We start from the raw sequence: 26155 nt of genomic DNA on the forward strand, positions 1-26155 counted from the left end.
ATTCCCACAATACCTTTTCTGTGGGATAATGGGCAAGTTCAGGACAGCATTCTTTCTTTCATTTATATAAACAGACTGTGCTGGCCAAGGCTATGGGAGAAGTGTTACTGAACATGAAATTGTTGCTGTTTGCCCTCACAGTTGTTGCTCTGTTGGCAATGATTTATTTTTTTTATTTCATTGTTGTTCTGTTTATATTTAAATAACATGGAGTCTTCTGCTCTGTTACCATTTAGGATCTTGCCCAAGGCAGCACTATATGAAAAATTGATGCGCTCTATGGATGATTTCATACATGGTAGTAAAACCATGTAGCTAGTACAAAACTAACTTTCAGAAGCTTTCAAAAAGTAGAACAGTGTTTGTAGAACAGTAGAGTCTCTTTTACAATAGATGAAACAAGGTGAAAGTCTGAGAAGCTAAACTGACCTTTCATCTTAACTCTGCCACCCCTGGTCCTTCCAAACCATAGCAGGAATAAATTGTCAGGGCAGCATGGAGCCGGGTGTTCCATGCCTGGCTGACAACTTTCAGTTGCCACTGCTGTTTTGAGTAGGGGTGATTTTTATCATATTAAAGATGGATGGGAGTTTATTAAAATACATTTTTCCCTGTCAGAATTCATCTCTGTGTACTTTCAGAGTTGCTGTACAGTTTACGTACTGCAAAGGTTATTGTAGAGCGCATAACTTTGCATTTATAGTTTTATCAGTTAGGAATATTCAGTGTGTCTTAAGCATGTGTGTAGACTTTCTGGGGTTTTTTTTGTTTTGGTTTGGTTTTTTTGTTGTTGTTGTTTTTTGGGGTTTTTTTGTGTTTTTTGTTTTTGGGGGTTTTTTTTAGAATCCCAAATAGGAATTTAGTGTGTACTGCCTCATAGTAGTAGTTTGTATGTGAAGAACTTTGCAGAAATAGTGGCCTCTCCACTCAGATGAATTATCATTTCTCAACTTCTACAAAACGTATGGTAATTCTGGGCCAGGTAGCTGTGGCCAACCTTAGGTAAAGTTGGGGGAAAGGTAGTCAGAAACACAGAAAATTTCAGAAATGCTAAATGTTTACAGTTTTCTTGGGCTGTGGTATAAACACTGTTCTTATTTAAAAGTCATCTTAGTGACTTCAGAGGTTTTCAGCTTAGGTGTTTTCTACCAGAATTTTTTTTTTTTTAACCTGTAAATGGCAAAGTCTTTCCTAGAAAATGCATGGGGTTTATTATCAATGTTTGTTTAAAAGGGCAGCAAGCAAGTGTCACATCTTAAAAATTAAATTTTTAGTGAATTATGGATTGGCAGAGGAAGAAATGTCTCGTGAAACCCCTCATCTTTCATGCTCTCTGGATAGGCTGGGACGTGGCCATATAATTGTTCCCTTTCATGCACTGATGTCACTGAGGTCCCCACACAGACTGAAGCTGGTAAATGAACCTAAAAATCATTTTATGTAAACTTTGCATTTTTCCATGCAGTGTATAGGTCCATTGTCATGTAATCTGTATGTTCACATAAGCATGAAGTAGTAGGATTGGTACAAGGATTGGTACTTGTAATTTTCTGTTCTCTCTTCATGTAAAATGCAGCAAAACCATAAAATTCAAGTGCACTAAAATGCATTAATGGTGGCATTTCCAACTTCCAGTTCTGTGACAATAATTTTTCCCCCGTATTAAACCTCTAATGACTTTTAATATGTTTTCAAGAAGTGAATAGGAAGAAAAGCACTGTTGCTTACTTGATAAAATAAAAGACATATTAAGAAACAGAAATTTATTGTCCTGTCTTCAGTTTGTATTCATTTAGGACACAGGCTTTATGGACCTTTTAGTCGGAGGTTATTTATTTCTCTAGGTTTTAAAGAATAAATACTCGAACTGCTGGTTTTGTTGCATGTAATTGCCAGTATCTTGGAACCGGCTATGTTTAGATCTGTAGCATTCTTTTCTATTGCACATTTCTAAGCTTCTTTGCTTAAAATAAGTCTGTTTTTTTCACATACGAATGCATACATGTGTGGACCATATATGCCGTGTATGAACTTCTAACTTATTCTTTGGCTTTTTATCAATCATGAAGTTGAAGTCACTCATACATATACAAAATTTTAATTGCATCAGATACATATGTGCACATCACTACGTGAGCTGCTTGCATGCAGATACGTATCTGCTCATTCCTTATGTGCTTGATTTTGCAACTAACACTCAAATAGCGGACTGCCTAACTCTGCAAGCAACTCTGCTGACTGATTGCAGAACCCTGGTACAACTCAGTGTGAATAAGGAACAAAGCAAGACCTTCTTTGATAAAGACAAAAAATAAAATCCTAATGAAAGATATGCACTGAATAGTAACTTGTGCTTTCATATCTACCAACTGTGAAACCTCCATAAGAGCTGCTACTATTGTACGAGCGTTCCCTCCTTCTTAATAGAGGTGTTCTGTATCCTGTTTTTCTTGTTGACTAGAGAGTGACAGCTTTTAGAAGTATTGTAATGATGAAGTGCCATTAGCCGTATACCATTCACATCTTAAATTGCATCCTTTGTTGTGTTCTTTGCTATTCTTGTAAAATAGTTGGGTAAGGTCAGGATCTTGATTTTCAGCACTTCTGCTTTTTTTTTATTTTCTTGTTTTGTAGGTTATTCATTTTTTGTTGAATTATATGTATTTCTATGATTAGTTGGCATGGAAACATGGCTGCTTTATAGGCCAGTAGCTTTTAGCATTAATTTGCAGGTACTTGTTTTTGAACGTGAAAATGGAAACCATTTATGTTCTTCATCATTCCCCATCATTAATACTTGCATGCTTTCCGATGCAACGTAAATTATCTTTCCTTCTGTCTTAGAGGGGAAAATGTACTCTTTTTAAAGAGGAAAAAAAATAACTCTGCTGCATCATGTACACCGTATTAAGATGACAGTACTTTTTGTTTTTATACACGTAACTCAACAGAATCAGTGAAACAAAGCCTAACACCAAATCTTAACTTTAAGCCCAGAAAGCATGTAACACTTTTTAATAATGCAAAGTCACATGACTATTTTTTTTTTTATTAACATATTTATTGATGTTACCCTTCCTGTTTGTATTTGAAGAGTGTGCTGTTTTCCTGTAGGGTGTTGCTGAATTTGACTTGGGAAAGGTTGGAAGTTGGCTTTCATCAGTACTGATGAAGGTGGGGGAATACTTCTGTTTGTTTTGTGATTTTAGTTAGTGGAGTTTGCAGCCTCAATACTGGCAAAAGTGAACTTGTAGACTTTTTTAGAATTATTGCAGGAGTATGTGTGGTGACATGATGGTATGTTGCAGCGACTGCTGCTTGGAGAAAAACGAGTAGCACTGTCACACGTCTTCATCGTGAAGAATAGTTAGACTATTAGTGTTGGTTCACATTTATAGAAATTTGAAACTGTATCTGAATACATACTATTTTAAGTATAGATAACTAAATATCTAATTTAAGACCTGCTATAAGCAGGTGCAGGCTGCTTTCAGGGTAGTTGTGTTCGAGTTCTTTAGGATGAGATTTAATCTCATTCTGATTTCTAATAGCTACAGACTGTTGACTGAAGAGCTTTATACAGATTGGATATGCAGAATAAAAGTAAGATTTGAATTAATTTACTTTGGCTCATGCTTCTCCATCCTGTTCCAGACTTCAAATGCTTTGTTTCGCTAACCATTTTATAGGGAGCATGCAAAACAAACAAATTCAATTGATACTGCTCATAGCTCCGTTTTACATATTTAATAAACAATCAGTTCATCTGGCCTATTTGAGTCTGTTGCTGCACTGCTTTTTCTTCATTCCCTAAGTTAAAGGACACAGAGTTCAATTTGAAAAGTGTAAGTCTGCGCAGGATTTGACAAATTTCAATGAAAGAACTACAGATCTGCAGATTAGGAATACATTGTTCATGCCACTAGTCCTATTTTATGAATGTCATGGTATTACTCAGCAACCATATGGCTCATTCCCTCTGGACAGTTTAAAAAAATAAATTGGAAAACAAACCAAACAAAACCCTATAGGTGTAAACCCCACACTTTCACATTTAATATTTTCTTTAAATAACTTCAGCAGAAAAAGAAATAGTTTGCTTCATACCAAACCCTTCTACCGAAACTGTTCAGAGCCTGCTTGTAGTTATTGCAAGTGGTTTTCTTGGAGGTTGAGAAGGAGATTTCAGTACAGAAGATGAGGGCTTTTTGTGATGCTTTCAGCAGTTTGCAGATCAGATTTTTACTAACCATGACGCAGCTGTGAAAAGAAGTTAGGCCATGCCGCTTCCTGTGTGGCAGTATCTCATCATGTGTGCAGAATAAAAGCGTTTCTTGTCTCTCTCCCCCTTCCCCTCCATTCTCTCATAAACAAATGGGTCTGTTAGAAGAGTGAAAAATAAATGAGTCCCACCCTTTTATCATCTCATCATCATACTTGTCAGAGTAACTGGAGACAAGATGCACTTCTGTGGCTGTTTGTAAACTATTTTTCTTTTCTTTTTCTCCTCCCCCCTGCTCTTCCCCCCACTCCATCCTTCCCTGCAGTGCCTAGTGGCATTCCTGGTCCAGGAAGGGCAGCAGCGAGAACCACGTTAGGGGAAAAAACCCACTATTAATTCTATAAATTGATTTAATCCCTTACTGAATTGTAACTTTTCTGGCTTAGATGGATCTCTTCTTTCATGTTCTTTCTGGAACTAAATTTTCAGTAACCATCATAGCCTCTTTCTACATATTTTAAATTCTTTAACTAGATCCGTGGTTGGTGTCCTGCAATGCTCACAACTCGTTAGTTCTGACCGATGGTAAACATTAAGTTCACACAGCACGTCACGTATGTTTTTTTCTTTTGCCTTAAGATGGCTCCCAAAATTCAAGACAAAATGAGTAAGTAAAGTGTACTTGCTGTTGTATGATCCCTGCTCTCCTGCAATGTTGGAAGAGAGCATCTTTTTCAAATTCATTTGTCCGCAGGTTGGGTACTCATTGAAATCAACAGTGTCGCTTCTGTTGGGGAGCTGTCCCATATTCTGTTGTGGGTGCTTGCCAGAGATTTAACCTACTAATTGTGTTGTCCTTTAAATATTTTTGACATAAAAGTTTAATTATCTTATATGAAGTAGTTAATGTGCTTTAAGGAATATATAGTCCTGCTCGAGTTTTTTATCTGAGTGTTCTGGAAAGTACCTGTAGAACAAGTATGAAAAGAAGTGTATCAAAACATAGACGGGTATCAAAGTCTCCCTAGAAGAAGTTTATATCCTTAAAGGAAAAAAAAAAATGAGTAAAACTTTTATTAGATGTGCAGTTTTTAGTGACTCCATTCATTTTGCAAGTCATTTGGCTGCTGTGAGATTGTGGTAGGCATTGTATGAAGTTGGAAAACAACAAAATTAGTTGTCTGCAAGGTAATAAAGCAATAAAAAGTGTCTTAATGATATTTTGGTAAAAAGTTGATATGTTGCAACTTGCTGCAAGGTAATTTTATTGTCACTAGCATTCAAAACTTGGAAAGCGGATTTCTGATGAAAATACTGGTGGGAAGCCTGGGTGCTATCAGTATTCTTAACTTTGAGTAGCAATTCAGAAAATTCCCCGAGGGCCACGTTTTACAGGGTATTGTGATGTTGTAGACTTTACAAGAAATAACGCTAATTCATTATTTTTAAAAAAATAGGAGAACACACAGGTGGAGTTGCCTCTTAAAGCGTCTAGCTCTTTGACCAGCACCGGCTTACTCACTTTTTGTATAGATCTTATTTTATCTGGTTTACAGTACAGACCTAATAAATGACCCTCATCTGGATTACTCGTGGATGTAGAATTTTCAGTACAGAGACATATTTTCCAGATTTCATCTGCTATTCTCAGCACTTGTTTCTTCTCTGCCTTTTTGTATCTGCGATGGTTGTCCTGACCCAGGAGGGGCAGAAAGAGTGGAAAGATTGATCTGAGAAAAATATTGTAAGGGCTACAATTTCCTCTGAAATAGCAGTTGTGCTATCAAAGGACCTAATAAGCAAAAAGGGAGTGGTAAGAACCAAAGTTAGGGAGCAGAAGCAATAAATTCTGGTTTTTTACTTTTGCAGTGATACACCGGCGCTGATTTGGTTTGGTTTACATCTGGAAAATAGAGAAAATAATGTGTTATGAAGACCTGTTGCTCTGTTGTTTCTTGATCTCAAGAGCAAGGATTAGCTTTATGTCCTCCCATGACATTCTGGAAAATAGTCATAATGCTTTCTTGGTTTCTGGGAGTTATCTGATAGCTGTTGTCTTGCACTGGGCAAGCACTAAGCTGTCATTCCCTCTCATTTTTTTCAGAAATTGCAGCCAGCAGGAAGCAGTTAGACTTGCTTTCCAGTATCTTTCTGTATGCCGTGTCCATTTTCTGAACAACAGAATGAGTTTCAAGATAGGCTTTGAGTTTACTTGCATGAAGTCGGTGATCCTTTGATTATCTGTGGATGATGATAAAATTCCAAGTTACTTGAGTGTTTCCTGTGACTGTCTGCTTTTAGAAATAAAATGCTCCTGCAAGCCTTTCAGCCCGCTGCTGTTTATCCTGCTACTGACATCCCTCCCGTTTCTAGCTTCAGAAAACGTAGAAAAAACATAAAGTGGTCTTATTTTAGAAATTCTTTATTGCATCTAATACATTGGTCTGGTTTCCACACGAATTGTTTCTCATACTGTTGTCAATCTATATTTTGTTTTGAAAGGAAGTTGCCAGGGTCCGTTTTTTTGTAACTGTCCGTTTTTCACAAACTGTAACGCTGCAGAAGTCTGAGGCTGTCGCTGCAAGAGGGGGAAGATGACATTTGCGTGACGCACATATGTGCCGTGGGCAGATTTTGTAAATGTCTCTGCTTGCAGATTGGGGGACACAGGAGCTGTAACAAGTTGGGGGTTTTTTTTGTTTTTTTTTTGTTTTTTTTTTTAAGGTAAAGCATACATGGAAAAGGCTAGAATAAAACTACAAACTTCATTTACTGGGAAATGTAATAGTGAATTCTTTTTCCAAAATGAACAGTGCTCAATCGAACCAAGAATATATAGTTGGAGAGAGAATCTGTTAAGAAGTCTCGCCTGTGTGAAGAATGAAGGGTACCCTTTTGCCTTAAGATTTTGTTACTCTCAATAATGGAGTCCATAATTCCTTTTATAATACTTTATTGCAACTGATGTTTTTAGCACTGATAAATGTCTTATGCTATTTACAGAGATAGAACATGACTTGTGCCCTGAAAAATTCATAATTTGAAGCCTTTATCTGCAGACAAAGTATTTTTATGCGTGTGAATAGACCCTGTTCTAGTTGAAAATGGTTAAACTACAGAGACTAAAAGAAATGTTACCAAGCCTAGTGAAAAAGTGCAAATATGGGTCACTTTTAAACACTTCTGACTTTTTACCAGTTTAGTGGAAACAAAGTGTTCAAAAACCATCTTTAGACCTCTTTAGTATGTGGTATGTGTGGGAAGAAATATTTTGCTTCTTTCATCAAGTCATGGGAATAACTCCCAATTTTAACTGTGTTTTTCACAACAGCTTTAACTGTAATATTGGGACCAGAGCGTTTGTAATTGAAACCCAAAACTCTACTTGAAGAAAAGCTTGGTAGAACAGCTCTCTTACATCATATGTTTTTATTATATTATGATTAAATGTAACATGATAATATAAACCCAGCTTTTGCCTTAAACTGCCTGTTTTATTTGGCACTTTGACTGTTGTTACTGGCTTGTTCTCAGTGAGCTTGTCATTTTTATACATCCTGTTTGCTTACCTTCAAAATTAACATCTTTTCAGAAAATCCTGTTTGTTCAAGCTCTGTTCGGTTGCAGAGGACCCTGGATGGGAGGTGCAAGACTTTAGTTTCAGTGTGCTCCGGACTTTTTCATTTTCTCATTTTTTACAACAAAACTGTTCTCTAGTTTGTAATCATTCATCATCAACCATTTTGTTAATATTGACAGAGAATAGCAGAGGTCAGTGGCTGTGGGAGGAACCGAAAAGGGAGAGAGAGAAAAAAGAGCTTTAAGGAGCCCTTTGCACTGAGTCAGTGTTTGTCAGAGTTGCTTTGGTTTTCGGAAGAACATAGTGGAGTGTAGCTCAAGAGGGAGTTTATTATCCTGGTTCAACAGAAACCTTAATACTGTGTTGAACTGTTCCTTTTTAATTACGCTAGTCTTAGAAGTCTGGCCTATATATATATATTTATTTGTTTTTTAAAAATTGTTTTAGCTGTGTATCTTAGAGGAAGTTTCTAGCTCTCCTCCCTTCTTCACAGCCCTGAACAAAAGTGTCACGGTATTTTTTTTTTTTTATTTTTTTTTTTGCGCTGTAAGGATTTCTGACACATATAGCGCCATGATGTTCAGCTGAGAGGATGGCGAATCACATTAGATGCTTTCCCAAAATAATGATTAAAAAAAATTATGAAGTTACAAAGCAAGTTGAGAGGTCAGTGTTCAATATGTAAAATATTTCCGTACTGTTATTTTTAGTGTCATTCGAGTGTTCTGCTGACCTTAAAAAAAATTAAACCTTGTGAAACTAATTTGATTATCCAAGGCCCCACACTTGCTTATCTTCAGACTTTTTGATAAGGAAAATAAGGAGTGCCTCAGGTAATAGTTTAACGTTCTTGGTCAAAGTGCAGGTGTGCTGTTAGAGAAATTGCTTTCAATGTTTGGGATCAGAATAAAGAAAGCCTTTGATGTTGGTCCGCTCAGGTTATTGGGTTTCTTTCTCTGAGACAGCATCCTGTACAACATCTAAAATATGAGAAAAGAAGCACAGAGAGTAGCCATTAGGACAGGCTACATTCAGAAATTATATTCTGTAATAAATCCTTGGCAGTGTCTTTAAAATGTGATGTGAAATTAAGACTCCAAAAGGGGTTGTATTGACAATGTAAAAAGTGATACTTTTTCCCAAAGCATACTTACAGCTCAGGCAGTGGTTTAAAGCAAAACAAAAACGCCCAAACCTGCTGGAATAAAATAACTTGCTGTAGAAGAAAAAAATTTTCTTCTTTTTTTCTTCATAGTACAAATACATAATATTTTACAGGCGAATCAAGAGTCATTCCTTGAGTGTATTACATTTTAAATTAACATTATGTGGCTGTTCAGCTTTTATCAAAATCACAGCCAAGATACTAGTTCCAATAACATGATTTTAAAAAAGAAAAAGCAATGCTTGCATGCTGCTTTTATATTGCATACATGGGTAAAAGAGCAAGGGTAAGGGCCACTGATGTATTTCACTTCATGTGGCAGCGCAGCCCTGTTACGCCAACCTGTTCTAGTCTTGTGTTCTGCATCCTAAATATTGTCCTCCAATCCTCCAGGACTGCTTCTTCTAAAGTGTTTTAGTAAGTCTTGGCATGATCTATATTGTTACTGGAATGGCTCGGGCAGTTAATCGTTCTGCTCCTGTTACAATTGTTGAAGCAGATTGTTTTTCCAGTTCCTGTCAGCAGGAGTTTTCTGGCTTTTTTAAGTCACTCCCACCGACCTATAAAGTTTATGGGCTGAAACATAAGCTCAGTTGTATTTTAAAGGAGAGTTTGGATGTATTTTAAGGTGGGTTCCCCCCTGCCAGTTGCCATTATCAGCCTACTCCATGGTTGCTCTCCTGGGAGAAGGTGATAGTGGATGTGTTCCCCAATATATACCCTGCACATGGTATATTTGACACAGTCTTGAATCATGCATTAAGCTCTGTATTTTAGAGGTACTGCCCCATCAGTAACTGGGAAATGGATGTCTGTAGTTAGTTACGGGCAAACGTGGCTGCTGGAGTGTCATAATTCTCGAGTTCTTTGACTCTTAATTTATGGGTACTGTCCTGAGCTTCATTGCAGTGATTCCTCTTACTCATCAAGTAGTTCGTGGCTTTGGCCACAGTGTGTGCGAGCAGGGGCAATTCACAGTCGCCATAAAACTCGTGGGATAAGTAACCAAGTTGGCAGCCTTAGCCAGAATTTCTCTGAAGCTGGGGTTGATGGGAATGTACTCAGCTAAGGCAGCTCCGCCATCGCTGATTTCTTTTTTTTTCCCCTTCCTCCTTCCTTCACTTTTTGAAGCTAAAAATACTTGAAACAGTGAAGTATTTACTGTGTATAGACACAGTAAATCCTGCACATCCAGGGAAAGCTCAGTCCTTTAAAATGTTTTGCCTTTCTCTGGAGTTTGCTTTCGTGTATCTGTTACTCGAAAATACTGCTTCTGCAATGTTTTTGTGTATGTTTTATTGCTGATACTTATGCTTTCTCATTTTAGTATTTGATGTAGTTGTTGCTGAATATTGTCATTTGGTTTGCTTTTTAAATGGTGATAGACAATTAAAACATTTCACAGTAGCGAGTTATGCTATTACTGCTTGTTCATTTGACATTAAATAGGTGTGATTCATATTGTTTTCAGTCTTATTTTGAAAAGTATTAGTTAAGATTAGGCATATTGTTATAGCATGCTCCGAATATGTAATTTGAGTAATTTTTTGACAGATGTGAAATACTTCTGGTTTTCACATGGATATTTGAAGTACATGCATAGTAGTAGAAAATGTTGCCAGATGATTTTGTTTCCCCTTAACAAAACATTGTTTCCCATCATAGACCTTCAAGATGTGCCTTGTGGGACCTTTGTGTTTTGTACACTGACAGGCATTTAGGATTTTGTGTGCATAGTGGTGGATGTTAGACAAATAACAGCAGAATTACTTGATGTTTAAAAAGGACTGTTTAGGGATCACTATTTAAAAACACAAAAGAAACCCATTTCCCATATCTGAGAATGGCAAGTTTACTTGCTATGTGAATACAGAGAACTAATGCAGAGTCGTGACTCTCAGGTTCCGCTAAAAGCAGGGAAATGTGGGATTTTCTAAATAGAAATCACTGGCTTATTTTGTTTCGATTGTACCAAAAGGGAAAATCAAGCAAGATAGTTGTCTCAAAATATACTCAGTGTTGAGACCTTTGTGTTGCATGCTGTAGCAATTGCTTGGATACCCATGGTCGTTTCTCACAGGTGGTAAAATGATGTGATGTGTGCTAAATCTAAGTACTATGGAAGTCTGTGGACCAGGCTGGTAATTACATACTAGTGGTTGTATATTTTGTGTAAGGGAATGAGCTGTGAATGTCCTGGAGAGACATCTAATCTTTGTAATTAGCAAGAGGATATAAGTGGGTGTGACTACTCTGCACATCATTGGGTCAACACAGTGCCGGAAACCACTTTTATTTTTCTTGGTCTCTTGCAATTTAAAAAGAAAAGAAGGAAGATGACTTGTTTTTACTGAGTTTGGGTAAATAAAAAGCAGAGAGTGCAACAGTATTCATTGGCCATGCTTTTCCAGTAAAGTTTCAGTGTGCTTAGTATTAACCTGAGCCCTGTAGGCTTCAATAGAGACTGTGCATACTCTTTAAGTGAAGTTTATGCTTAATTTTCTGTTGTGTGTATATCATGAAGTCCAGACTGTACTCATTTGAAAATTAATTTGGGATTGTTCCTATTAATGTCAATAAGGCTTGCAGCGGGTTCCTAAAATCTTAGGAAACATAGTTAGAAACATTAAATGAGAAAAGAGCAAAATTAAATTTAATCTGCTAAGTAATTCAGGCTTCCGAGGGTAGCTGTCACCTTGTATGTACCCCTTGTTGGTGTTCTTTATTTAAAAATATTCTCCCCTCGGCCCACCCCAGTCCCACATCCCAAATCATCGGAGATTACATCCTGCTCATACTGAAAGTGGTGAGAAAAGGTGTTGGCTCCAATTCTAGTGGAATCAGGAGATTTTTGTATTGCATATTCAGCATCTAAATATGCTGAATATCAAAATAGTGAAGGCTGGTAAGCGCTCATTTTTTTCCTTGCACCTATTTCGCTGATCCGTGTACCTGCATTGTACTTCAACGTTTATTTCTGCTTTTAGAGCTTTGCTCTACCTTGAATCTAAATGTTGCTTGAGGTCAAGGTGCACAAAACAATGAGATGACCAAAACAAAGTGTGAAATTTAAAAATGCATGATGTGTCAGGAACCTTAAAATATGTTTTTAAAGTATGGCATTTCTAGGAATTTTAATCGCGCATATTGGCAAATCTAATTCATAACAGCTTCTGTGTTCATGTTATGAGTGGGATATTTTTTGCTTGTTTTGACAACTCGTTCTTTACTTGAATTAATATTAGCATTTATTTTTAAAAAAACATGTACATTTTTTTGAGGGCTTATGGTAAATAAGTGGCAGCTCTGGCTGAATTTACAGCCTAGGTAAGAATATAAAATAAAGGTAAATGCCACAGGGCATTAGTCTCATGGTACATGTGCAAGACTGTAAATCAGCTGAATGTCCAACCTGTTATTTTTAGGTCTTATTTTTGTAAATATTGATTAGATTTTTCAGTAGTTCGCATTTTGTTAAAAACTTAAATCACTTTGATGTTTTACAGTGCATGAAGGAAGTTTTGTAGGACAAATTCTTTAAAAAGGACATTGCCAAGGGACTTTTCCTACTTATTTGATCTTTGCACTTGTAAAAATCCCCAGGAATGTGAAAATGAAAACTCTCCTTTGCCAGGCTGCTGTCCTCCATTTCATGTGCATATTGGTTTGTCATTATAGGGTTACTGATAAGTGTTGTGCTTTTTGGCATTGATGTATTTTTCAGAAAAAAGAATTGAAGCATTTGTTTTGAAAAAAGAAAAACACATTTAAAGAATTACATGGACTTTGCAAACAGATTTAAGAAAATGAAAGGTAGGTCAAATTTTGGGCCTACAAACCTGACAGTGTCCTTTACTTTTGACATGCGTGCCTTATTTGAGACATTCCTCATCCTAATGATGTTGTATTAATCAGTGGCAGAAAAATGTGAAAATTACGTTGTAAATCATCGTTAGTAGCTTACATTGTGGCATTTTGGTGTGTTTTCTAATGTGAGCAAATGGTGACAGCCTACTTTGAGACCTCTCTTGTACAATGTGATCGCTTTAGTTACTGTCAGTTCGTAACATAAAAGGTTGTTTTACGAAAGGTTTAAAATAAATGATAACAGCCTAGAGTATGTCAGGGAGAGCTTTCTTATCCTCCAGTTGTATGTCAAATGGTATTTATTGGCTTCAGCTCTCCCTGTTGGAGTGTGGTAGACAAAGATACACCTTTGTTTCAGGAGTGATGGGAGGCACAGGTAGAATTTGGGAGGGAGAGGAAACTAGCTTGCTTAGGTAGCTCTTTTATTTTTATTTTCTTTCAAGTTTAAAAAAATACGTGTCGTGCTAAGGTTGGTCTGATAATTTGTAAGTCCCCATGCTGCCAGAGGTGTGGAGGTAATTATTCACGAGCTATCCTCTCCAGTTTTGGTTATGAAGTTGGGTGATAAGTTCATTAATCCTCTGGTTTGAGAGCACCACAGTCGCTTGAAATGCTTGTGCATGGGGCTGACCTCCTGTTGGGTTCCATGGCTGAAAGCTGCTTTTTACACTTCTAAGATTTTTTTTTTTCTGTAAAAGCTGCACTAGATTAAGATTTTGAGACTTTATTTCTAAGAGCAGCTAGTCCAAATTGCAGCTGTGAAAAGGCACTCTTGTTAGCTGCACGGTGAATAGCTGCTACACGCGGACAACTGCTCTGTCTGTGCACACTTGTACCTGGTATCATTTTAGAAAAACTCCAGCAGTCACTGGCACGGTCGAGCTGTTGCTGGGGCAAGAGCTTCACCCACCACCAAATTATTTCCATATTGGGAGGAAAAAAAACCCAAACTAATAGCTGGATTAGAGCTGGCAGGGGAAACTTTGGTTTTTTTCTTACGTACATTTAGATGACCTTAAGGGCCTGACTTATACCCAACAAAACCAGCAAGTTCAGAGTTAAGGCTTCTCACTCCATCTCCAGCACTGACTGGAGCGCTGGGCTCTCCAGCACACATGGCATTGGAGATCCCATCTATCCTCAGATCCCTGCTCACCTAGGCAAAACGTTTGCCGCCTGAGTGGTGCCGACTGTTCCAGGTACGTCTGTTTACAATACACCTGCTGTCCTGCGCAAGGTGTGTGTCTTAACAGTCCGCTGGTTTCCCTGGTATGTTAATGGCCGGTGGCAGCACAGCAGGTGTGGTGGAAAGCCAGCAGCGAAAGGGGGAAGGGAACAGATGCAGTGAGAAGCTTTAACTTTGAGTTTCCTGGCTTCTGTGAGCACAAGTCAGACCCTTAATGTTGTTTTAATGTATTGTTTGTGTTTAATTTTTTAGTAAAAATTTGAACGCCATCCAGGCTACAGAGGTTGCAGTGGATAAGAAGTTTAAAAGCTTTGGTTCAAGATTACAGGAGGCTGCAAGAAAAATTAAAGACATGGAAATGAGGATCGAATGACAGGCTGCTATTTTGCCTCAGAATACTGAAGATTGTAAAGCGTTGAGAAATCGAATTCATGACCCTGGAAATCAAGCTCAGATTAAGAAATGTCAGGTTGGTAGGGGTTCCTGAAAGTCTCAAGTTAGGATAAACTGAGATTGTTTTCCCATAACAAAGATTCTAGGATGGTGGGGGTGGATGGTATAATTTTTGTTATCTGTGTTATGTGAAATGCTATGCCCCATATACTTAAATAAGGCAACTAAGTGAAGTTATTAGTTTCATATTTGTGGTGTTGAATGTCACTTTTGACCAGTTTACAGTTATTCCTCTCTGGCACTGAGTTGCATGATTTACTGTTAATGCAGATGTGGAAAACACTGCTCTTAAATACACATTGCTTTATCCTGCCACTCCAAGGGTCTGCTGCAAAGCCAAACACATGGTACACTTTGACATTGCTACATCAGAAACAGGCAGAATGTATCTAAGTGGTAAAAGTAGTAGTTTTTTTGTTCCAAGGGTTCTGATTCACAGTGAAACTGTGTCTTTCCAAATGTAAACTTTAAATAATGACTGGTACTGTGATTAAGTTACTGTAAGTTTACTTAAGTGTTGAGTTATTGTCTGCAAATCAGTGATACGGTATTTAGGCAGAAAGGTTGTGCAACAGGAAGTCTATGCTGAAGTTCAGAAAAAATTTTGGCAAGCAAAGGTTTGTAGGGTTTTCATGGTCAAGGTCGCTGGATGTATTTGAGTTCTGGGGACTCTTAACAAAGTCTGAGATTCTCTCGGGGAGGGTTTATCCTTCTAGTTGTTTTTCCTGACTTCCGTTTCTGTGCTTTGGGGCTCGGTCTGGCGTGCTACTTGGCACCAACATTAGACATGAGTAACTTGGTTGAAATCGATAGATATACTGGCATGAGGGGAAAACCAGACAACATCTTTATGTATTTAGAGAAATCATTATTTTAAAGGATTGTGTTTTGTGATACTGTATCTCATGATTCATACTGTATCTCATAATTTTGAGGTAGCTCTGGCTCTAGTCAGAAAAGTGTTTCTTAAAGTGACACTTTTTAACCGCAGCTTCTATTACCTGTTTGGACTATATGCGCTCTTCTGTTAACGGAGGTGTTTTAGTTGTAGCTAAGGCTATCATCTGTGCCATAGTTTCTCTCGTTCATCTTCAGCATCTTTAATATCAAAATTGTGTTTTCTTTTTTATAATTTTATTTTAGCTAGCATTCAAACTTGGCGTTGAAATCCTGGCTATGCTGGACTGGCAATTAAGGCAATGACCATAACATTTCAGTTGTAAAACGAGCACAGTTACTCTATGCAATATGAATAGAACTTGCAATGTCATTTTTACATTTGTTTCAAGACATAATTGCATTTTATTAATGCTATTACATATACTATTTTGAAAGAAATATGAACAGGTCTATAACATGCTTTATTTTAGGGTGTTTCTAAGTAAATTTAATGTGGGGGTTTATAGTTAAGTTCCCATTAAAGGATAGTAATTATTCTCTGCATAACTGTATAGCTTTCCATTGTGTATTCATTTAGTATTTGTGTCCTGTACCAGATTATTAGCGTGTGGTTTATTTACTAAAAATGACTTTATGAAGATTATGTGGCTGTTTCTGGTTCAAACAGTTAACAATAGTAAGTTAGCAAGATGCATGATTTAAAAATAAAAATTAAAAAAAGCTTCCATTTAATTTTGGTGGCTGGATATTACTAAAAGAATCTGCATACCAGAAGTATTTCTAAGCATGTCTTATCACCGTAGAGGTTCGGAATTGATGGTTTTACAACAGAGAATCATTTTCATGAGTGTTGTACCCATGGAAATCTTTGCTGGTGAATGCTTTTTACATCTGGATGCCTCTCCTCTATGGTGAGAGTATTGCAGAGTCAGACCATTGGCATCATCGGTTGTTGGGAGGTGCTGGGACTAGAACAGAAAAGAACCAAATGCAGTGACTTCTGTTCTGTCTTCAAGTATAAAACCTGTTTGAATCGGTAAAGAACTTAAATGCCAGATTGTGGTAGGGCTGGCCTATCATCCTGACTTGGTGGACATGAAATTTATGGGTGCAGGCTGGACACTTGAGACTGAGGGTGATGGTCTCCCTTGCTGTACTCCTTCAGCCCCAGCCCTGAGCTGGGTCTCAGTGGGGAAGTAATAGGCCGCTTCTGTTGACTTGTGAAAATCTCTTTTCCCAGCAGCTGTTTTTCTTCACCAGGTATCTTGTGCAGCTAGTATTCTGCTAATTTTCCATCCACTTAAAATGCAGATGAGAGTCTTCCAGGGCTTGCTTTTTGTTGCAGGCTGGGAGTTAAGATGCAGGGATTTCTTATGGAAGGTAGCTGGGGAATCTCAGTCTTTTGCATTAATGTTGGACTAAATTGTATTATCAAGCAATAAACAATGTTTTTAAATTCACACTGCAACAAAAATATGTTGTTGAAATTTGCATACAAGAAATAGCTAGTCTGCTTCATTTTGCAGTGTTTAAAACTGCTTGTGTTAAAAGGAAAAAAAATCATGTACTTTATTTTTGGTTTTGCTTTTCCTTATCTCTTCAGGAAGTCCCTTTTTTTCCACCCACACTTAACTACTTTCGTGTAAATGTAATGGTTTAATATTATTCCCTTGGGTACTTGTGTATATTGCATCTATACTGTTAAAAAGATGCTTTCTAAATATCTCGTTATAAGGATTACCTTTCATTTTAAGGCTGCGTAAAGAGGATATAAATGAAGTCTGCACTTTCAACTGATTTTTTTCCTTCCCCCGGATATTTGATGTGTATTTCTTTGTCACTCGACGATGTTCCAAGCGTGATGTTGATTTAGGGAGGGACATCTTGTTCATATTTTGTAAGAGTTTTCAGTGGTGGATTAAGTATGATGTGGGTTTTTTGACTGAGCTGTACAGAATTGTTTTGTAAAACTCTTAAGTCTAAGAGTTTAAGAGCAATTGCCCTGTACACTGGGACATTGGATCTTCAGTAAATTTCAAAATTTTGCTGTTGTGGGCTGTTTTTCAGTTAAATTTTAGTCTCAGCAGTTCATCATCGTATATGTAAATTGGATACTCACTGAGTTATTGAAGATATTCCATAAGCTACTCTTACAAGCCTGGACAAGCTATTTCTCACTCTGTGTAGAGCTCACAAAGGTGTGGAATCCAATCAAAGCATAAACCTTGAATAAGATTGCACAGACACTTCTAATAGTGCAGTAAGGATGTCTATTTAAAAAAACAAATATACTATTCCCTTAGTGGGTTTATCCATCTTGCATTGTTCAGCCTCCTGAGCCTCCAGGGCATTTTGTTCTTTGTTTGATTGCTGACTATAAACTTGTTCCTGTTTCACTAGCTTCAGTCCTTGACATCTTTTTCTACCATCAGAATAAACAGACTAGCTATAACATTTTTTTTAATTACATTTGCATGCTTGAATAACAAGTCTTCTCTGTTTCTTCACAGGCATTCGACCTCCGATCATGAATGGGCCCATGCACCCGCGCCCTTTGGTAGCGTTGCTGGATGGCAGGGATTGTACAGTAGAAATGCCTATTCTGAAGGATGTAGCCACAGTGGCATTTTGTGATGCTCAGTCTACACAAGAAATTCATGAAAAGGTAATATTTAGAGGTATAATTCAAATGTTTTAGGAAACACAAATATTTTAATGATTATGAACAGATACAGTGTGGTGCAAGCTATGACAACATGTTTAGCTATTGCATTTTAGTTAGTGGTTGCTTACCTTAGTGAGTTACTGCTCGTTTCCAGTGAGTGATGAAACACTGTGATGAAACAAAGATGAAAATATGTCTGTTGAAGTATGCCTTTGTGCACTGTATCTTTGGCTGGGTGTTGTCCATGTGCCTGCCTACTGAGTTAGATTCATGGAGAGAGTTACCTGTGGGAAAATTACGTTATTACATGATATTTTGAAATGCTTCTAGAAACACTGTTGCTCAGCCTTTAACTGGAAAGCCAAATTTCAGTGATGGATTGGCCATTTGAGGAACTTGAGGCTTCTCTTTAGCCAAGGAATTGTGCGCTGAGAACTGACAATGCAGAAGTGTTTCAAAACAAATGCTAACCCCAAATTTCTTTAGAAAATGAATTTAAAAAAAATTATTCTAACTATGTTATTCCAGAAGTTCGTACCCTTCCTGGTGGTTTGGGAGGTGTAAAACAACTAACGGTTCTTAATGTTGTCAAAGGTTTCCTCATTTTCTTAGAGGGATACTCATTTTTTGTGATGATAGCCAAGGGAGCTAGCTGGCCCATAAACCTACATTTTCCCTTCCGACTTCTTTCAGTATGAAGGCCTCATGTCTACCCCAAATTCTCGCTACTCTCTAGACAGCAATAGAACCTTTTCACATCCATATTTCTGTGGAGGTGGAATTAATTTTGGTGAACTCTTTGGCTAGCAGAGTAAGCCTCAAATGCCAAATATTCTTTCACCTAATAAAGGATGAAAACAAACTTTACAGCTGAAAAATGTAATAAATACAACAGAACAGGAGGAGCCAAGTGCAGAGGAGGGCAACCAGGGATCCCTTCCAAGAGAGTTTATTTTCTTCTTCTCCAACAAAGATCCATGATAGCCAAGTACAGATCCAAGTATTAACTCAAAGGCTGGTTAGGTAAGTGCCTGTATCCGTTCTGTGCATGTGGTACTGTATATGGCAGAGTGTGATTTGGCTATGAAGGAGTTGTCAGCTGAACCGAATTGCACCAGTACTCTTGTTTCTCTACAGTTACCTTGTTAGACTTGTCCTACGCTAATTATAGCAGCCCTTGGGTTTCTGACAGGTTTTCAGAAGCTTTTCACTAGTTTGAATTCATAACTAGTTTAATTGTTTATTTACTTTTCATGTTCTTGTAATGTATAGCATTGTTAAACATTTTAAAGTCTGTGTATATGATGAAAGATTTAATCTTTTCTTTGATGACTTTCTTACAAAGCCAGCTACTTGAAAATAATACGAATACTAGCTTCCCTTCTGTTATCAGGTGAATAAATCTCATTTTCTGTAGTCCATTTCATGTCAGTATCTTCCTGGTTGAGAACCCATCAACTAACTATTCAACTTGTTATTTCTTCAGAAAAATATTTTCATTCTGAAAAAAAACCCATTTTCATTATTAAAACTTTCAAAATTTGTGTTAGGGTTTTTTTTTTTCTTGGGTGGGTTTGTTTTGGTTTGTTTGTTTTTTTTTTTTAACAATAAAGAGAAAACTAAGGAGTTGCATGCTGTGTAAACAAGGCAAACTAGAAATGCTCATTCTCATGGTTCAGGCAAACACAAGAGATGACCCCTCTGTGCAGTTCCTTGGTGGATATCTCTGCAGACTTTCAGATTTCCTGTCTTACCCTTCTACCCCCCCTTCCCACACAGGAATAAGCTGTTGTCAGAACAATAGTCAAGAATGATATTTAAGGTTTTCTGCCGCATCAATACTGGTTTAACGTCACTACCGTGTTTTGTTCAGCTGCGTTTTACATACAATAAAATTCTAATGTGAATAGGAAAATGGAAAAAAAAATAATTGTTCCTACTAGGAAGTCATCTGCATTCCAAACACTCTTTTTTCCAGTTCATTAGCTGTTTTTCACAGGATAGTGAAAATAGTCTTTTTAGATTATTCTTGAATTATAAGATTGGCAATATTATAGTTCTGATCTCACGCCTTTTTTTTTTTTTTAATGTATTTATACTGTCACATAGAATGGTCAATGGGATAGCATAAACTCAAAACTTGAACTCTATGTTGTTGTGACATTCAGTTAGGTTTTTACTGAAACCTAACACAAATTTCAACCTTCTTTTTAGCATCTGTTTAAAAAGACCAGTGTGTTTGCTGTGCGTACAACTAAGAGTACTCATTGTAGCAGTGAACGAGAACCTGAAAGTAACTAACTAGAGAACAAATGCAAAGAAATGAAAACTTCTCTGTTTCCATTGGTAATTGGAGATGCATAGAAATGGATAGTGGGTTGTTTTTTTTTAAAAAACAAACAAACAAAAAAAACCAACCAAATGCCCCACAAAACAAAAACTTTAATTCATAAGGGTCAAAGACAGTAATAATCTAAATATAATGCTTAATTTTTTTTCATTTAGAGAAATATTCAACACAAGCTTTTTTCTCTCAATTCTTTTATCTTTTTATATATTGCTAATTAAAATGCGTTATAATGCCTTATTTATATCTACTTTTTAATCATGTTTAAAAGTTGTTTTAATCTTACTGTTTTCCAATCTTACACTATTGTTAGAAGTTTAACATGTGAGATACTTGGTTTCCATTTACAAGGACTAAATAACACATGGAGAGTAAGTAATATAAATACTGTTTCACTTTTTTAGTAGATAATACCAGTCTTTAGGTGAACACTATAATATTGGCAACTGTACCACCTGAATGGTCTTTGTTTACTGAACTCAATATCATTTACTTCTGATGCATAGAGACTGTGGAATTCCTGTGTGATGTGAATGCCTTGCCTTAGAAACAATATTTTCTGTTATCAGTGGGGTGTAGTAAATGAAGTTTTCAGATCTTGGGACCAAAAGTCAGTGTGTGTACCTCAAATTGTAGCTTTGGAAAAGCTGCAGTAACTGAAGCTTGGTGAGTAACACCAGTAATCTATTGTTGATCTTGACAAGAATGTTTGTGTTTAGTGGATATACTAAAGCTTGCAGCCTTTGCTTTTTATTGTGTCAGAATAATTCATTCTCAGTGAGCTCGGTAAGATATCTGGAAAATGTATTTTCACTAGCAACCTGTACATTACCAAAATACAAATTTTCACTAGTTGGAAGGGTAATGTAATCCTAAAATATTTGAATTTGCAAAGTACAGCTGTTCTGCCAGGTAATAAATTTCCGCAACAGAAATCACAAACTGTAATTCATTATCATATTGTTGTATTACTGTAACATAGAGTAAGAGATCAGTTTTATGAAGTGTTGAGCACTGTTCACTTCCATGTGAAAAGCATTCACTTTTTACTTCCACTGTTCATCTGCAGTGAAAAATGGCTATTTTCCACACATCTTCAGATTTACAGTACGGAAATATCTGTATTTTAGTACTTCTTCTATAATACCTTATTTGGGAATGCTGCTTTACTAAATATAAAATTGTTTTCAGGAAAAGTCTTAAAATTAGAAGTCACATATTTAAAGCAGTATCTAAAATGTTAATGTATTTATGAATGCACATTCCTGGCCATACTAAATGATGTTGTCCTGTTAATTAAAATCCAGATTTTGATAATGGATGTTAATTTGCAAAAGGCTGTTCCCCACTGTGAAAGATGAGATGACTGCAAATTAGGAAAAAGCTTAGTGTTGAGAAGAGCTTGCTGAAAGCAGAAGGTAAAATTCAGCTTTTCTTTCATGTATTTCCTGTCTTGAAGAAGAGATACCGAATGTAACAGGGTAGCAGATACAGATACATTTAGATGGTCTGAAGTTGCAGGAGGCAGGACAAAGACCAGGGTTTGAAAGAGGTGATTGATGTTGTCTGATACACATAGATGGGTGGCTGTAGGTGAATGTACTGGGGGAAAAAAGAAGGAAGGAGAAGAAATAAGGGTTTGATGCCATTTTGTATACAGGGTCAAAAGCAAGATGTTAGCAAATACTAGTATACCTTGCTATGGAGGCTAATTAAAGTTTTCTCCAAATTGGATAATGCCCGAGTTGCAGTTCTGTAGTGATTTCCTTATGCCAAAGAATTCATTTGTCATTCTCTTTTTATGGCTGAGGAAATTAAAGTATGGAAAATAAGCAACTTGTTTAAAGTCACCAGTAAATACGTGTATTAGAACTCTGCTTCATCTCAGGTCAAAGCATTTATTCCCCATACCGCTGCTTTGGAAGGCAAGTTGGATGGCAAAGTTATGTTTCCTTTCTTTAGAAAATCAGGCTGCCAGTGCTTAAGTGAATACTGACATTTACTGAGAGTGACCCAAGGTTTTGAAATAACTTTGTAGTTAGAGGACACTTATTACACTTCCTCAGAAACTCGTGTAAAGTTTTACTGGTTTGGTTTTGTTGGTTTTTGTTTGGTTTTTTCCCCCACCCACCCTAGAAAATGTGGTTTGTTTTCAAGCCAATCTGAAAGGCTGTAATATACACGTTTGTACTTTCAATCCTAAGTTCTGTTTTATTGTAGGTGTTGCATATGGCTGTGTGAAGTTGAGCATTACGTTTGTTGAACTATATCATGGGATAACTGGGAACTGGGTTCACTGCATCCTATCAGGAAACTTCTGTCATTTAGTGTAAAAAATTTTTTTAAGATTTTGTTGGTTAAATTTCTTTCTTAATAGAGATTGCATTACTGTCAATAAAAGTTACTGTGTTTTAAATTGTTTTTTATTTTACAATTAATCATGTGTAAATCAATCTTCTCAGTAACCATCTCGAACTGCTTCCAAACATACATGATGTTTTGGTTTGTTCTGCCAAAACTATAGGTGCTCCTCCAAAAAAATTATTTTAAAATAATTAGCTTGCTTCCATCCTCATTCCAGTTTAAAAGCTGAACTTCCTATTCAACAGTGTAGGACTTGAAGTTTTTCAATCACATTTTTCCGTAGGAATTAAATATAGGAACAGTTCCAGTCCTGACAGTTTTATCTAAGGCTGTTTCAAAGAAGAGCTTTCATAATGCAACAAATAATTTGTCTGTAGCAGTTTCAAAACAAGAATGCTGTTGTTCAGCTGAGTCTTCAATTTGTTCTTATGTCAATGGTTAAGAAAGATAACTTTTCCAGCTTCAGATTCTTCTTTGTTTAGCAGTAAAGCTGCAATCTTGCATTTGTACCGTCAGTGCTGTTTATATTCATGATGCAGTTGGCAGCATTTTAGTTTTCCATCAAAATTAAATTCTCAAAGAATATAGATTGAAAGGAAGCTGCCTTGTTCTAAACACTAATGTATACTTGGGAATAAGTTGTGACCTCAGAGCTGATCCAAAATCTTGTAAATTTACTGAAACTGAATGAGCCTTCGATCAGAATCCTTCTGAAAGACTTTGAAAAAAAAATTAACAAAAGGAAATCCTAAAAACTTTTGTTACACCTCATTATACAGCAAAGTAGTTAACAGACAGCTATCACAGTACAGTTGTATACAAAATCGGTGTTTGTGTTCAATGACCCTTCTGCCAACATCTGTCACAGTTGCCAGTGGCAGCAGTACAGGTCAAGTGCAGCACTGCAGGAAAGGGCAGACTGCCAGTGTCTCCTCTGAACTAATACCCTTTAAAAAGCAGAATGGAAGTGCTGTTGTACCCAGCAAGCAGCATATATCAATCTTACAGACAGATTAGAGTCTAATATAGTTGGTTATTGACTGGCTTATTCTTTCATTTCCCAGTACCAGTTTTTGCTAAGGATCACTGGGGCTTGAAAATTGCTGGTGATTATTAACAGGTTTTTTGAGTTGCGTGGGCTGATGCGTTGTCATCAGTGACTTTAATGACATAATGATCCTTTGGTATAGATGTCCAATCCATCATAGCGCCTGAAATGGAATGCAATTCAACCTTATTAATAGAACTCACAAGTTAACACACAGAACTCTTGTAAAGATTTTTCATTAAAGCTTTTTATTTAGTAGAAGTGTGTTCAGAGTCTATATTCTCAAATTGGCTTCTGTCATTAAACTTCAAATAATTGTCAGTAAATCCTGGGCTTGAAAGACTGTCTTCAATACAGTTTTTAGAAGGCATTTTGCTATAGGCTATGCAGGTTATTTATATAGTTGTGTGTGTATTTGTATGTATATATTTGTTAATAGAATATTTTAAAAAGACTAGAAATACATTATTGTATGTCACGTGTGCGTATATATATATGTAGTTCATACAGTGTGTGGATATATATAGGTTTTTAGAGTGTTTTCAGGAGCCTGCAAGTAAGTTTTGTTAATGTTTGTATAAAATATTTATCCTTATTTCTATTTATGTACAGCATAAGCTTAAGTATTAATATTTAGGGTCTACACTAGACAGTATTCTGGATGAATAAAGTGTATATCATGAAATAGGTAGGTTACTGACAGCACCATGGATCATAGGGAACCTAACATCGAGCGCAGAGTCTTGTAGAGAGAAACAGGAACTCGTAGAAAGCAGCACAAACTAGCAGAGGTTTGGAGACCTACTAAATACTGTTTGAGCACGCTGGGTTTTCTTTTTTTGTTGTACTGGCATTAGTTTCACATGGACCCTTTGTGATGTTGTAGTGAGGCTTTGAGAGCAGCTATGAGTCTGCTGCAGCCTTCCCCTCTCTGGCAGACTATTGATTACAAATTTGACATGCAGCTGCTTTTTGCAGGTCAAATAATGCAAGGCCTACTCAGTTTAGGTAGAGTACATTTTTTCCACCGAAATGTGCAAAATATCTCAAGGCTGTTAGTGACACAGGAACATATTTTTTTTGAGATGACACATCAAACTCAAGAAATGTAATACCCTGTAGTTTCTAGAACCAGTTGCCAAGGGGAGCAGCTCTATAGCCGGCCCAGCCCACAGCAGATCCTGGCACACAGAGGATTTTCCTGAGGCAGAGACCTGCCAGGAGCAGGTGGATAAGGAATTGGCTGGATGGTCGCACTCAAAGAGTTGTGGTCAACAGCTCAATGTCCAAGCGGAGACCACTGACAAGTGGCGTTCCTCAGGGGTCGATATTGGGACCAGCGCTGTTTAACATCTTTGTCAGTGATGTCGACAGTGGGATCAAGTGCACCCTCAGCAAGTTTGCCAACGACACCAGGCTGTGTGGTGGGGTCAACGCACTGGAGGGAAGGGATGCCATCCAGAGGGACCTTGACAGGCTTGAGACGTGGGCCTGTGCGAACCGCATGAAGTTCAACAAGGCCAAGTGCAAGGTCCTACGCATGGGCCGGGACAGTCCCAAGCACAGCTACAGGCTGGGCAGAGAATGGATTGAGAGCAGCCCTGAGGAGAAGGACTTGGGGGTGTTGGTGGACAAGAAGCTCAACATGAGCTGGCAGTGTGCGCTTGCAGCCCAGAAAGCCAACTGTGTCCTGGGCTGCATCAAAAGAGGGGTGACCTGCAGGTCAAGGGAGGGGATCCTGTCCCTCTACTCCACTCTTGTGAGAGCCCACCTGGAGTACTGCGTCCAGCTCTGGGGGCCCCAGTACAGGAGAGACATGGAGCTGTTGGAGCAAGTCCAGAGGAGGCCATGAAGATGATAAGAGGGCTGGAGCACCTCTTGTATGAAGACAGGCTGAGAGAGTTGAGGTTGTTCAGCCTGGAGAAGAGAAGGCTCCAGGGAGACCTTATTGCAGCCTTCCAGTACCTAAAGGGGCCTACAGGAAAGATGGTGAGGGGACTGTTTATGAGGGAGTGTAGTGACAGGACAAGGGGTAATGGATTCAAGCTGAAGGAGTGTCGATTTAGATTCGATATTAGAAAGAAATTCTTCCCTGTGAGGGTGGTGAGGCACTGGAACAGTTGCCCAGAGAAGCTGTGGATGCCCCATCCCTGGCAGTGTTCAAGGCCAGGTTGGATGGGGCTTTGGGCAACCTGGTCTAGTGGAGGGTGTCCCTGCCCATGGTGGGGAGTTGGACCTAGATGATCTTTGAGGTCCATTCCCACCCAAACCATTCTGTGACAAATATGACACTTTCTAGTGAGGATTTTCTAGAAGTATTTTTTAAAAATTATGATACATTGTCATATTGAATATGTA

General features: G+C 37.5%; 1 protein-coding gene across 20 annotated transcripts in view; it reads left to right on the forward strand.

Annotated features, from left to right (window-relative positions):
• The window catches only part of CTBP1 (C-terminal binding protein 1), a 248970-nt gene that overhangs the window by 190958 nt on the left and 31857 nt on the right, over window positions 1-26155 (forward strand). For 7 of the 20 annotated variants that reach the window (XM_075752700.1, XM_075752702.1, XM_075752701.1 and 4 more), the window contains one exon: window positions 17884-18038. In XM_075752700.1, the coding sequence (XP_075608815.1) occupies window positions 17884-18038 (155 nt within the window). Of the gene's footprint in view, window positions 1-6326; window positions 6623-12691; window positions 12781-14272; window positions 14490-17883; window positions 18039-26155 lie in introns of all 20 variants that reach the window. The other 13 variants (XM_075752710.1, XM_075752709.1, XM_075752711.1 and 10 more) reach the window with 4 other exon arrangements.

Source organism: Balearica regulorum, chromosome 4 (genome assembly GCF_011004875.1).
Source record: "Balearica regulorum gibbericeps isolate bBalReg1 chromosome 4, bBalReg1.pri, whole genome shotgun sequence".
Lineage (NCBI taxonomy): Eukaryota > Metazoa > Chordata > Aves > Gruiformes > Gruidae > Balearica > Balearica regulorum.